General features: G+C 42.5%; 1 protein-coding gene across 13 annotated transcripts in view; it reads right to left on the bottom strand.

Annotated features, from left to right (window-relative positions):
• Nucleotides 1-14060, bottom strand: part of BCAS3 (BCAS3 microtubule associated cell migration factor) — a 301404-nt gene that overhangs the window by 233716 nt on the left and 53628 nt on the right. For all 13 annotated transcript variants that reach the window (XR_013184844.1, XM_077188620.1, XM_054647217.2 and 10 more), the window contains exons 12-13: nucleotides 12232-12402; nucleotides 5472-5565 (exon numbers count right to left, since the gene is read on the bottom strand). Coding sequence is in view for 12 of the 13 variants with exons in the window: in XM_077188620.1 (XP_077044735.1) it covers nucleotides 5472-5565; nucleotides 12232-12402 (265 nt within the window). In the remaining variant the exon portion in view is untranslated. The remainder of the gene's footprint in view (nucleotides 1-5471; nucleotides 5566-12231; nucleotides 12403-14060) is intronic.

Raw genomic sequence — 14060 nt, 5'->3', positions numbered from 1 at the left:
TTCCAACTGACATTAATCCCTGTTTAACAGATAACAGCTGAAATCCATTGGAAGTCTTGCATACACTGGACACAGTGGAAATTTATGTGTAAACCAGACTTCATTTAGTATATATCTCATTGCAAAAATTCTGATTTTGCTTATCCACAGTACGAGGGTGCAGCCAGATTAAATTAATGACTGTTTTACTGTGTGGTTGTTTTAAATCCACAGGGATGATTAAAATCCAGTTTCAAAGGAACAGATATCCTAGATGGGGAAAAAAAATTAGCAAAGCTTTGTTTTACCTGCCCTAATTTACAGCTTCCTACTTTTCCTGCATTCTGTTTGGGGAAACAATCAGCTTCTTTCAGGACAGAAATAAAAACACGAGGAATATATGCATAAAAGGAAAAACTAGTACAGATGTAGACTGTGGCTTAAGAGCTATTTATGCAGTATCAGAAGACTAAACCAGACTCTGGCCTGGCCATAAACTAAGCCCACGCCCTAAATGAGGTGCCAAGCCACAAAAAGCATTTGCGTCAACTGGGAATACAAGGAAAAGAAAGGCTGCTAATTATAGGGCCTGGAAGCGGAAGGGGAGCGATGGGAGCCGAGGCTGCGCCGTGTTTATCTGAGAGCTTCCTCCCCTCGGCTGCTGAGCCTTGGCCCGAGGCTGGCACTGGAGCTGCTGATGGGACACCGAGTGCTGAGCCCCTGGCAGCCCCAGGGCAAATTAGAGAGCGCTGGGAGAGCTGGGCAGCCCGGCCACATCCTCTCTGTAACACCTCCCTAATTACAGAGCTGCTGATTGCGTGCATATAAATGAGGTCCCCAGGCCTGGAGCTTCACCAGGAGCTTCCCTTCAGTTTCCAGAGGGTTTTCCACCTCCCCAAACTGTGTCACTCTGCCAGCACTCACTGGAGGATTCAACACCTTCAAGCTGTCTTGGATTTCTGTTCAAAACACCAAGGGCACAAGTGCTGGGAATCAGGCACACATCTGTGGGGAGGAAACGTGGATCCATGGGAAGATTTAGGAATGCAACCCTCAGATTTCCATGCCCAGCCACAGAGAGACCAGTCCAGCCACGGCACAAACTCACTGCCTGTCCAAAAAGTGATTAGAAACATGAACTCTCACACTTCAGTTTGGAACTCTGACCTGGGATCCCACACAAGGCTGGTACTGAGCTTTGGAGGCTCCCAAATTACAGCTCAGAGCGCTCAGGGAGCCGCAGTGACCTAGAGCCACTCCTGCTTCTGTCCACATGGATTTCTCCTGGCATTGCCACCTTCCACAGGCTCCTGGGACAGGATTCCTGTTCCACTGAGCTCCCTGGGCTGAGCAATTGCATTCATGTGACAAAGTTTACCTGGCCCATCGTTTTCTGAGGCATCTGGACCCAGAAGAGCAGCGTTATTTATACCCACTCAACCCCTGTCCCAGGCAAGTGAAAATACAGCCAAACATCAGAGCTGCTCAACCCCTGGGTACTCCCAAGTGGACCCTGTGCTGCAGTTACAAAACTGGGTCTCAAAAAAACCTCAACTAAATGATGAAATTCTGATTTTAGCAAAATTCACCGCAAAATAAACGCAAGCACGTAAAGATTTAATGTAAATATTTAAAAAATCCCAAGAAGTCAAAAGAAAGACAAGCAAAATAAAATATTATTTTGTGAATAAATAACTCCCTATGACTCCTTTAACTCCTAAAATAATCCATGGCTACAGCTCTTCCTTCACAACCAACCCAAAATGCAATTCTTGATCAAGCCATCAATCATGAAAGATTCCTCCTTTTGGTGACACGGGACAGAGGGACACAACATTTGTAACTGCAACTCACCAAACTGCCTTAATTTTAACATATTTGTCTTCCAAGGCAATAATTCAAGTTGAAAACCAGAAGAAAATGAACAGAAAAACTGAAGAATTCTTCTGTCATTAAATAATTACAGCTTGATTGACTCTCCAGAAGTGTTTTCCTGCCCACTTTCTCTGATCAATGGGAAAAAACTTGTGCAGAGATGTTCCAATTTCACCCTCTTTAACTATTAACTCAAGGCCACTGTCACATTTCAATACAGAACATTAAAATAATCAGAGCAATTTCAGGTCTGTTAAAGGTGCAGTCAGGCATCTCAAGGGGGACACAGTTTAATCTGTTTTACTGCTGGCCCAACATTAATTTTCTTGTTATTAATGGGTGGAAAATCTCTTTTGTAGCCAAGGAAGCGTAATTATTTTAAATTTTCAATGTCTTGCACTTCACAGCTCTCAGCTGCCAAGCTGGCAGGAGCAACACTTCTGGAAAGTGGATCATTTATTTACCACACTTAAAAGAAAAAAACCCCAGATATTTATAAACCAGCACCATTTTCCAGCTGTTTACTAATTGAGAATCTTATTTGAAAACTTTCCTCTTTGACACTAAAATTGGGATGTACCTGCTCCATCCCATTGATTTAAAATCTGGTCCTACTCCCAAACTGGGCGTGGATTAAGCTATAGCTACAGAAGTGTTTTAATCATTGTATTTTCAGTTTGTTTTAAGGGCTTTTATGGAAAAATATTGTGTCTTTTGCTCCCTCTAGAAGGGTGAGAAGCCAGGATCGAGTCCTGCAGCTGGAAAATCCCTCCATGGTACATTTGAGTGTAGAAAAAAGCTTTTACTGGGCAAAGCTGTCCCAGGAGAAGACCACCAGGAAGCTTAGGTCACAAAATGTCCTTTTCAGAGGCTCTAGGGCTACTCACTTGCCTTAACAAACTGGAAGTTGAAGCAGAAGCCCTAAAAAATCCAAGGGGATAATTCTCATCTTTGCAGGCTGCCCACAGGGTTTGTTGTACACACAGTTCTTGGCAGTGCAGCCTGACAGGGAAACGAGGCCCAAACCTTCCAAAACCAGGAGTGAATGATTGAAACAACCTTTGAAGAGACATGAAAACTTCTACACTTCACTTGCCTCCCAAAGCAGATGCAGGGGATGGAGATGTTTGTATGGATGCTTCTGGAAATCCCACCTGGAGCCCACGAGGCCAAGTCCAGCTCAGGCTCTGCACTGACCACAGCAGGAATTCCCACAGGAACTGGGATCCCAGCACAATCCCCTGCTCTGCTGGGCTCAGCAGCTCAGCCCAGCTTCCAAATCAGTCATTATTGGTCTGCATCACTTGAGGCTCCCAGGGAAAGTGGAACTCCAGAGGAAGAGCAGGAAATGTCCTGGCATCCTCCAACCCCAAACTCAACACTTGAACACCCAGGCTCCAGAATTATTGATCATATCTAAAATTTAGGGCTGATTTCTCTACACTTTATTTCATCTATAAATTGTGAAAATAACATCTCTACAAGTTTTCACGTTCCACTTATCCCCACATAGCATCCTTGAGGCCTTGTGCCCAAAACACCTTCCCTGGGGAGCCCAGGGGATCTGGCCCTTCCTCCCCTCTGCAGGGGCAGCAGGAAGAAACTTCATGGGCTAAAAGAACAGATTGTCCACTGGCTGTGGAGAACTTGCCCATGTGTAGCCAACAATGTATTTAGCAACCCAGCTTTAGCACAAATAAAACTAAAGACAATTGACTGAAATAAAGCTGCAGCCCAGCAGACTTTAAAACTACTCTCAAAAGCACAAAAACCAATTCCTGTAGTATGGAGAGATGTGGATCATTTACACACAAGTTGGTTTTCATTATCACAGTTCATAAAGGCCTTTATACCTCTGATCTGTCCAAATGAAGGGAGGATTCTGCTCGTTTTGAACACAATAAAAACCTACAAAGGGATCCTCCCAAAACTCAGGCCTGAGCACCTGTGCAGCTCCTGTGCTGAGACACGGTGGCATTGAGGGGTTTATCAGCACCAGAAAGCAAAATTCTCAGTGAATCAGAGCAGTGCTCCCTGTTTGCCTGGCCAGCACAGCTCTGCAGGCACTGTGTGCTGGTCACTGCCTGGAATTAGGAGTAAAAGTGGGGTTTCAGAGCAGGCAGCCAAGGACAGAATCAAAAGGCACCTCTTGTTTTGTTCTCTGTAATGGGCTCAGCCTGATTGCCAATGACCACTGGAGAATGAGCTGGGATGATGTTACAGCCCTGGCTTCAAACAAAATCCTGCCTTGATGTTAAATAAAGAGCTCACAATCCTGGGCTAAGTGCTGCTCTCACTGGAGGAAGAGTTCTCTGCTGGTTTGTCCCCATCCCTCCTGCAAATCTCACACAGCCAAAAATAACATCACTTAAAGAAGTGTTGTGCCATTAAACACCATTTGATCTAAGTGTCACTCTCTAAGTTATTGTCATCCCAGAACCTGAGCAAACCAAAGAATTTGATCATAAGAGAAGAAAAAAATATCCTTCCTTTTGAAAAATAACAAGCTAATTTGGTTTTGCATAAACATTCTGCTGCCCTTTAAATTACACAATCCTAGAAACTCTCTTAAGGAGGCATTTAATTAATATCTATTCACCATTCTAATTTAAGCAGCTGTATTTATTTCATTTCTTTATTTCATTTAATTAGCATTGCTCCACTTTAGGTATCATCCTTCTTCCAGAGCACAAAGCAAAATGACTGTTCTGGAACTGAGGATTCTCAGTTCACTGCACAGAGCTCCATGAAAAATCCCCTTCCAAGAAAATCCAGGCAGATGAGAATGCAGCTTTTCTGTCACAAAATCCCAGTGAACTGCACTGCACTGTTAAAGAGTTCTGACACAACAGATGGGGTGTCAGAATGACACCAACTGGTCAGCAAAAGTGAAAACATAAATGACAGACATTTAGTTTTATTCCCTGAAATGTGACTTCACCCTCCTGATCTTCATGGCATTTGCTACATCTTAGAAATTGTTAATTTAGGCACTGGAAGCTGTTGATTCCCTGACCATTTCCCTGAGTGCTGCTGCAGTCAGTCAGAACATTATTTATCTGCAGATAATGAAATGTTAATTGTCAGATTAATAAGATCAATTAGTACACAAGGTTTGTAGCTGCACCTGCTGCCCACAGTGACTCTCATTTATAAAGAGGAAGGAGACAAACAGGTACTTCAGAGGAGTTTCTTACAAGTATTTTCAGATTTTAGTTGATTTCACTCAGGAGAGAGGGTAAGATCACAAACTCTTCATTAGCCAACAAATAATAAGTTACTTTAAAAACCAGTGAAACGATTTTATTTCTGTACTCATGGAGGACTACAATTTAACCCATGTGCTGATCCTCTGGATACCTGAGGATCACAACCATGTGATGGCAGGAATTCCTCAGCAGTGCAAGAAGGACTGAATCTCCTCTCTCTTACCACAGTAAAAGAGTTTGAAATTTCCAGAAAAGACCAATTTGAAATTTCCAGAAAAGACAAATTACACATCCAACATTCCACAGAGCAGGTCACCTGCAGTGTCCCAGTGGGACCAGCCAGGGGACACATTCCCATGGCATTTCCTGCCTTGTTTACATCCATCCCAAAGCAGAGGCATCTCTTACCACTGGGGTTGAAGGCCATGCAGCAAATGGGCTTCTCATGGGCAGGGAAATGGGCCACGATGCCATCGCTGTCCGAGTCCTCGCTCACCAGCACCTGGGGACAGAACACAGCCCAGGTCAGGGGACAAACACTGCAGAGGGAAAATCCCATTTACTGACCCATGGAAATCCCCCTTTATCTCCCCCTTTCTGTAAAAGCTGATTTTCTGGTATAGCAAACTGGCCTTTGCAGATTCCAATTCAGGTATGTTCATCCCCTGTACTAACCAAGTACAGCAAAATAAAAGCCAAAAATACCAACCATAAAAGAGCCTTCACCACTCAAAAATTGAATGCAACACTCAGGGCTCCTTTCTCAGCAGCTGATGTGTGTCACTGCCTGTGTCAGAAAGGACAGAACTGGCTTTGGGAACACACAAGGAAACAACACTTGTGCATGGAAAGATGAGAAAATATTCTTCCTCTTCTTAAAATCAGCAGGAAAAATAAATCCTTTAGGAACAGAGAAAAGTGCTTTTTTAAATCACCAATCTACTGAAATCTTCAGGACTTGTCAGGTCCTCCCCTGCTTTTCTGCACTGCACTTGGGGATAACAAATATCACTTTTTATAATTCCAACACTACAAAGAAAGGAGGAAAAAATTTGACTTAACTGCAACATCAACCAAATGTCCCTCACAAAGATGCCACCAAAGCAAAGCCTGGTTCCCACCCCAGTTCAGAGCTTGCACAGCTTTAAATGCCAGCCTGATTTCCCTTTTCACAGAACTTCAGGAAATCAAAGCTATGCTGATACATCACCCGGTGCTTTAGGAACATCAAACCACCTCCTCCAGCCAGGGGAGGATTCAGTGCCCCTGCAAACAGCAGAGTTGGGAATTTTTCCTGGAAATCCAAGCAGAGGGACAATTTCCCTAATAACACCCCCAGGGCTGTCAGAGAGCTCAAGGGAAGCAGCTCATTCTCCCTCCCAGAGCCTGCAGAGCCCACAGGAATCCCAGGGCTGGAATTTTTTTCCTCCCAAACAGGCTCCCCTCTCCAAGGTAGTGGCCTCTCACCACTCTGCTAAAAAACCTTCCAGAGCCTCTCACTGTGAAAGGTTCAGAATTCCCAGCATGGCTCTGGTGACCACAGAGCTCCAGCAGGATCCTCCTTGCAGAGCTCCCAGCACGAGACCAACACTGAGAATTCTCTACCAAGGCTCCTCCTGAACGAGCTCTCAGCTGCTCCTGATGCCCAAAAATATTTTACCAAGAGTGCAACAGGATTTTCCCCAAGCCTGCCCAGCCAAAGAGCCCATGGCTGGGTGTGCTGAGCCAAACCAGCTCCTAGAGCAGCTCTGTTACAGCAGAACTCTGTATTTATCAAAGATTTATCAAATAAATTTATCAAAGATTCATCAAATCATCTTTATCTCACCCTAAAAGAGGAGACAAAGCACGGAGGGCAGTGGTGCATTTACTACCCCAGCAGTGTTTGCTGCCAGGGCAGGGCAGAACTGCAGCCAGAGCCTTTTCCTCCTGTGCCATATTTTCCTTCCTCTGTGGTATTTTCTGTTCTGCTGAGCAGAAGCCACTCGTAATTATGACTTTAATTATTTTAATCTTTAAAGGCAAATTACACCACTTATCCCAGTGGAGACATGTTTTTAAATAAAACATGAAAGTAACACAAATAAAAATGGACCCAAATCTAATCAAGCAGCTCCTACTCTTAATACAATTAAGAAAAGAGTAATCCCATCATCATAAAAACCAATAGGTTTGGCAATAATTAGAAATATGAATATTGTATAACAAATATTTGCTGTACACTTGAGATCCCCAATGCTTTAAAGAGCTGGAGTTTGATTCACAAAGAGCCTCCCCCAAGTTACAGCCAAGGTCAAACTTCAGTGGAAAGGGGCTAAAAGTGATAGATCTGTGGCATTAACTACTGCACTCCTTTTAATAGAATCCAGCATAAACTCAAACCAGCCTCACGCTCAGCCTGAACCATTTATCTGAGACAAAAATGTCTTCTTGACAAAAACCAGATCTCCTTTAATAAAAGTGAGGCAGACAGTATTATGCTCTGAGGGAATCCTGTTGCTCTTTTTATATTTATATATAAAAAGAATTCTTCTGTAATACATGGAGATATAAAAAGTGAAGAAAATTGAGGCCAAATCTCTGAGCATCAGGACATCACATCAGCCTTTGCCAAAGCTGCTCCGAAAATAAAAGCCCTGGTGTTAATGACCAGTGGAATTATGGCTCTACTTAAAGTTTTATTATTGAATATGCTTCACTCTCTGAGCTTCTTTTTGCTTCAGACCAAAATTTCACAACAATTCCTGCTCCTGATAAGCATTTTGATTTGGTTCAATTGCCATCAGCTCCTCACCAAATGAAAATGAACTTTGGAAACTGCGGCTGCTTTTTTCCTGAAAATTCCTCTTTAATGCAATAAAAAGTTAACAGGGAACAGGAAAAAAAAGAAAAGCCCTGATCACATTTTCAAACATAAACAGATCAACATGTTATCTTATTTTGCTGAGCTGTTTTGCAAATATTGCCTCCAATATTGCTGAGCTGTGGATGAGCTGCAGGGGGAGATTCCCTCAAGCACAAGCCCAGTTTTGGGTTTTGAACTGGCCACATCTTCCTCTGTCAGCCAAGTGCTGGATGTTGAACAGATTTACATTCTGCCCCAAAACTGGTGACTTTTGAGCAAGGTCATTATTGCAACCTGCACGTGGGTGGCCCAGTGGATGAATTAATTAAGAATACAGAAACAAAGGTCGAAAGAAAATAATTTTTCTTTCAAACCCAAGCCAATAAAGTCTTACATGTTTAATTCCAATTACTGAAAAAGAAGACATCTGTACAGCTTTAGGTTTATCCATTTCAACTAATTAAGGGATTCAAATAAATAGTCCTTCCATCTAACTGAAAAGTTTGCTAACACTTCATTAGAAGGAAGTTTAAACAAGCACACAACCTTGTTAACATATTTTGGTTTACCACAAAGTTACTTGGGCATCTCGATAATTATTTTTATTCCTTTTACAAATATCTCCTGACAGCCAATGTCAATAATTCTGCATTCCTCTGCATTTATTTAATTACCTCATAATTCAAATTTTCTTAAAGTAGCACCAATTCTGAAAGTAGGAGCTATCACATAAACAACTGCTGGGGATGAGAGTTTACTACAGTGTCTACATTCATAAGGTTTATTAAAAATACTTTCCCTGCAGATTTAATCCTGCAAGATTACATTAGGAGAGTTCTTTGCTCTTAAATTGTGGATTTCTCTGTGGTGAGTTTGCATTTCAGCCTCTGCCATGGCAGCACAGGGCAGTGAATGAGACACATCGAGCTCCCTCTCACATCCCTCATATTTCGTGACTTTGAAATGGGAGAAATTATTAAAAATTAGTGACAATTATAGTTAGTCCTCCTGGTTTATGTCCAAAACATGTCCCTTCATCATCCTCCTGGCACAGAAATTGTTATATTTGTACATAGGCACAGAGCAGCTCAGTCCATCTTTAGAACCTGTGTGCTGTGCTTGAAATAACTGAAAAAGTAATGGGATCATTAAATTGCAAGACTTTAGACACAATTATGTAAAAAAAAAAAAAGCTTCCCCACTCAAAAAAAAGTTCTTATTTCTCCTCCAAAATGATGTATTTGCCTGCCTTAGATTTATTGCTCTCTTCCATTTTCTTTCACTTTTTAAAACAGAGCTTTATTTTTTTTTCTGTATCTTATCGTACAGGCATATTTTATTACTTGGAAAATGGATCTTTCACTGCAACACCCAAATTCTTAGTCAGGTTGTGCAGGTGATAGAAATCTTTACTGACTGAAGGAGGTGAGGTATTTATTTCACATGAGGAGGGCACTGATGATAGGAAGAGAATTCCTCCCTGCTTCTGAAACTGCCCTCAGCTGTGACAAGGCTGGAACCCGTGTGAGCACACACCAGGCCCTGCTGAATGGGATTCAGGCTTTCCCAGTGCTCATTTAGCCCAGAAAATATTTGGTTGGATTTTGAAATTCAGGGTTTCTCAGTGAGAGGAGGAAGAGCCTGGTGGGCACAGCCATGGGCATCCCAGAGCAGGCACCTCAAACCAGCAGGGAAGGTTTGTTGATTCCACTCAGAACTCTTCTTTTCATGGATCTGAAAACTGGTGGGATAAAACAAGGAAAAATCCTTTCACTGAGAGTGGTTCAGCACTGAACAGGAGCTCCCCCACAGGAAAGTGGAGTCCCCATCCCTGGGAGAATTCAAAAAATGAGCAAATTTGGCAATTTGGTTTCATGGGAATGGCAGGATTCAGTCAGGCTGGACTTGATGATCCTGCAGGTCTTTTCTAAATGTGCTGATTCTGTGAATCTGTGATTCTATAAAGCAACAACTCCAGGAAAACCCCTGAAAACAGGCAGTGACCCTAAAGCAGAGGGTTTTACAGGACTTGGCATCAGCAGCCTGCCCCAGCACCCCTCCCCTCAGCCAAAGGGGGGATGGAGCTCAGGTCACCACTCCCAGATCTTCCACAGGAGAGTAAAACAAAATCCCAAATTGTGGGCACGAGGAGCTGCAGCCCAGGGCAGCCACCCTGAGCTCAGGGACAATTTTGTCCCTGTGCTGAAACACCTCCCTGAATGCTGCCCCAAAGCCAGGCAGGTGAGGCAGCCTGCAGCAACAGGAATTCCCTGCAGGAATCCTCCTGCCAGCGCTCAGCACCACAGCCCTGCCGGCTCCTGGGGCACACCAAGATCCCTGCCAAAAGCAGCATCCACCAGCTCCCAGCTGCACAAAACCCCACAAAACCCCACAAAAGCCCACAAAAGCCCACAAAAGCTGCCACTGCCACTGCAGCCAGAGCTGGGGGCACAGGAGAAGGCTCAGAGCCCCAGGAGCACCCAGGACACCCCTCACAGGAGAAGGTTCTGGACTGGCAGTGTGGAATAACCATGCACAAAGTGCATTTCTTTATTTTGAATCGGCTTTCTTTTTGCCAGAGGGACATTTCAGTAAGAAAGAATTGTTTAAAAAATCTCCTGCACCACGAAAATCTAACAAGGCAGAAGAAAAGTTATTTTCTTTTTTCCTGGAAATAAATATAATTCTGAAAGCAAATTGCAGCACTGGAAATAAATTATATAATTTAACAGCATTTAAAAACTTCAGATCACAAAAATATGAATGCAATACACACAATTAGGATACCCAGCTTCCTAGAGGTTCAAGACAAAACTTATTTTCCTAGAGCTGATGGCTTATTTATGTTAGAGCAGCAGGCTTTGGACAAGACAAACGTTATCATTTTTACAGCTCCTCTCCTGGAGTGCCCTTTAGGCTTTGATAGCTCCCTACTATTGTTAGGGTCAGAGGACAGGTTCATAAAACCTCTAAATCATATATAACAAGCCTTAAAAACCTAAGATCTATCATTTTTTTTCCCCCTAGGCCTATGCAGAAGAATCAAAGCACAGACAGCGACCAGCAGAAATAATGGCCACATTAAACAGCTTCATCAGAAATTTATGAAGTCAAATTTGTCTTTTTTTTTTCTTTCCTTATAGCATATGAAGAGCCAAGAAATTATTTTTTTCCTGGAAACAAAAAACAAATCCCAGAATTATTTTAAAACCTGACTATAAGATCCTAAATTCTTTTTTCCATTATCTTCTTTATTTCAGTTTTGGAAGAAAATGTCTATAGTGTTTTATGAACAATTCCCTTTCAATGCAACATTCCTTGGCTAAATACTTCCAAAATTAATTCTCAGGGAACGACCATAACAAAGTTTTTCTTTGTTTTGTTTTGGTTTTTTTCAAGTAAAAGATTTTATTTTCCTGTCAAGAAAAAAAAATAAAATAACTTGGCTAAAGATTTGACTTCTGATGTGTCCTTAATACCTCACTAACTTACCTGCAACGGGCTTCATAAAGATAGGGGAAAACAAGGAAAAAACTGAAGGTTTTTTTTGCTTTAAATTCAATAAATGTGACCATGAGAAAAAAATTCTCACAGACTAGTTACAGAATAATGAACTGTGTGGGAGTTCTGCATAAACACTGAATCCAGGACCAGCCACTTGAAAATTAAATGAGGGGTAGAAACAAACAAAAAAAGACATGGATATCTTCCCTGCCATAAAGACAGGAAAATCCAGCAAGTTAAAAATTGTCTGATAGTGGTGTGGAGTTTGTAACAAATGATTCTTCCTGATGCACTGCACTGTGTATTTGTATATACAGTAAATTTACTCTGTAATTATAAAACAGTGCAAATGCCTCACAAACAGCATTGTGCTCCGCTGCATTTGGGATTTACAGAAAATTATAACTTCTACACTTCACACCCAACTTCTCCCATCATTTTTTTCGCCTGGAATTCAACAATTCCCCCATTCCCAAAGAAGCCCACATTCCAGCCCCGTTCTGTATTAATAAATATCATTAGACTCCATCTCCACTGATCAGCATCAATCAATGTCAATTAGGAACAAGTGTTGGGGAGACAAAATGTGACACTTCACACTTGATCTTGTCAAAGATCTTGTCACATAAATAAGCTGCAAGGACAATATATATTTTGGCTGCATTTCAGTCCCCAACAGGATTTTATCCCAGCTCTGTGCTGTCTGTAAAACTCCCGCCCCGGCCAAACTCCGCTTTGTTCTTCACTCCCATCAGCACAGGAAGGATTTCCCTGGGACTGGGGTGGCCATGCAGGCTCTGGCTGCGGGCACACTGGTACCTGTCCCTCTGCCACCGTCTCGGTGTCGATGATGGTGACAATGCCGGGCACCAGGGGACTCCTGCGCAGGTTGCTGTGAGCCAGGATTTCCTCCTCGGTGGCTCCCGACGGCAGCGTCCCCGTCAGCTGGGTCACCACCTTCCCCACCATGGTCAGCCCAGTCTTTATTGTCTGCAAAAAAAAAAGGGAAAAAAACTCCTTCAAATGGTGTTGAGGGCTGTGCTGTGGCTGCAGCTCAGATTCCTTCTGGATGTGGATTTTTTTAGGAGTGGGGTATCAGCTGCAAAAGGCTGCAACAAAACAGCTTGGAAAAATCTGGAGTCCTGGCAAATGGAAGAATTCACCTTTCTCTTGGAAGTCAATTATGCCAAAGCATTATTGAAAGAAGAAGTATTTTAATGTTCAAATAATTAATGTGTTTGTACTTTAGGTATTCCAGTGCTGGGGGGTTTTTTAAGTTTGATTTTAGTTACTCCCATAGCATGCATGGTCAGAAGGATCAAAGACAAGGCCACGATGAGTGTGAGGAGGGCACTGCTCACACAAAATACAAACAGCCCCTAAAGCTCACAGAGCTTTGTCTTTTGCACAGTGCAAGAGACCAAGAATTTGTCTTTTGCTACATTTGACACACTCATTTTTTTACTCAATAATTAAACATTAAAACTAAATATGAGACTCAAATCCAGGAAAATTAAAAATGCCACCCTCGAGGTCCTGGAACTCCCAGGCACGTCCCAGCACAAGGGATGGGACTTTCCAGGCTCTGCATGTTTCCCAGACAGGGGTTTGAAAACACATTCACTGCACCAGTTTTTAGCAGCTAAAGATGCTGAAGATTATTTTTATTTTGCTTTATTTTATTTGGAGAAAGAGGGAGAGTGGACACAGTAGGAGAGATGCAGACTGAAAGATAAACAAGCCCAACTACAACTTTAAATATTTTCTCCTTGAACCAAGGACTGTGCCTTATTTGCCTGTAAAGAATTGAGCAGATTTATTATGCAATATAAATAAAAAATAGCAAAAGAGATCAGAATGGAATGACACTGTAACAAGCCAATTCTTAACTAAAAAGACAAGCTAAGCTGCCTGCTAAATTGAAAAGGAAAAAAATGTCCAGATCCCAGGCTGAAACCAAGAAGCAGCCACAAATCAATTGCAACTGCTTTGTTTAGTGCTAAAATCTCAAACTGCAGTGATTAGAAAACACATTAGTGTTCATCAATTAGCAGCCAAACGTTTGTTTTAATAATTCATGGGAAATGACTTACACAAAGTCTGTTAGTGTGCTGTCAGGAAAGCCTCTGAAGGGCCAACAGCAGCAGGCGCCACACGGTATCGATGGCCATGGCCAGCCAGGAAGGCTGATTAACCTCTGAGATGCCTCTGCTGATGGACTCACCCCATTACTGCTAATGGAGATACTTCCACTTAAAATCGAGCCAGGCCTTTAGCACAGCAATGGCTTTGGGGGTTTAAAGTCTTTAGTAATATCCTGCCATTTGTTTCTTGTTATTTCTTTTTATACCCGGCTACGGCAGAGGAGAATAAAACGGGTTTTAGCAGTGGTGAACTCAGGAGGCTGGGAGAGGTAACATAAAGCAGATATTGACAGCTGAGGAATAAACCTAAAATAGCCCCAGTGCCATCACAGGGATGCATTCCAGCTCTCCTGGCAAAAACTGACAAGGCAGTTTTTTGGCCAATAGCTAAAATCCTAGAAAATGATTCGTTCTCAGTTCATAAAGCAGGGAGGAGAAAGCAGTAAATGCTACATGGCAAAACACCTGGGCAGGGGAGAAGGCTAAAAACTGTAACTGGCCTGT

Source organism: Agelaius phoeniceus, chromosome 20, assembly GCF_051311805.1.
Source record: "Agelaius phoeniceus isolate bAgePho1 chromosome 20, bAgePho1.hap1, whole genome shotgun sequence".
Taxonomy (NCBI): domain Eukaryota; kingdom Metazoa; phylum Chordata; class Aves; order Passeriformes; family Icteridae; genus Agelaius; species Agelaius phoeniceus.
The sequence above is the reverse complement of the archived record's forward strand: the minus strand, read 5'-3'. Positions and strand labels throughout refer to the sequence as shown.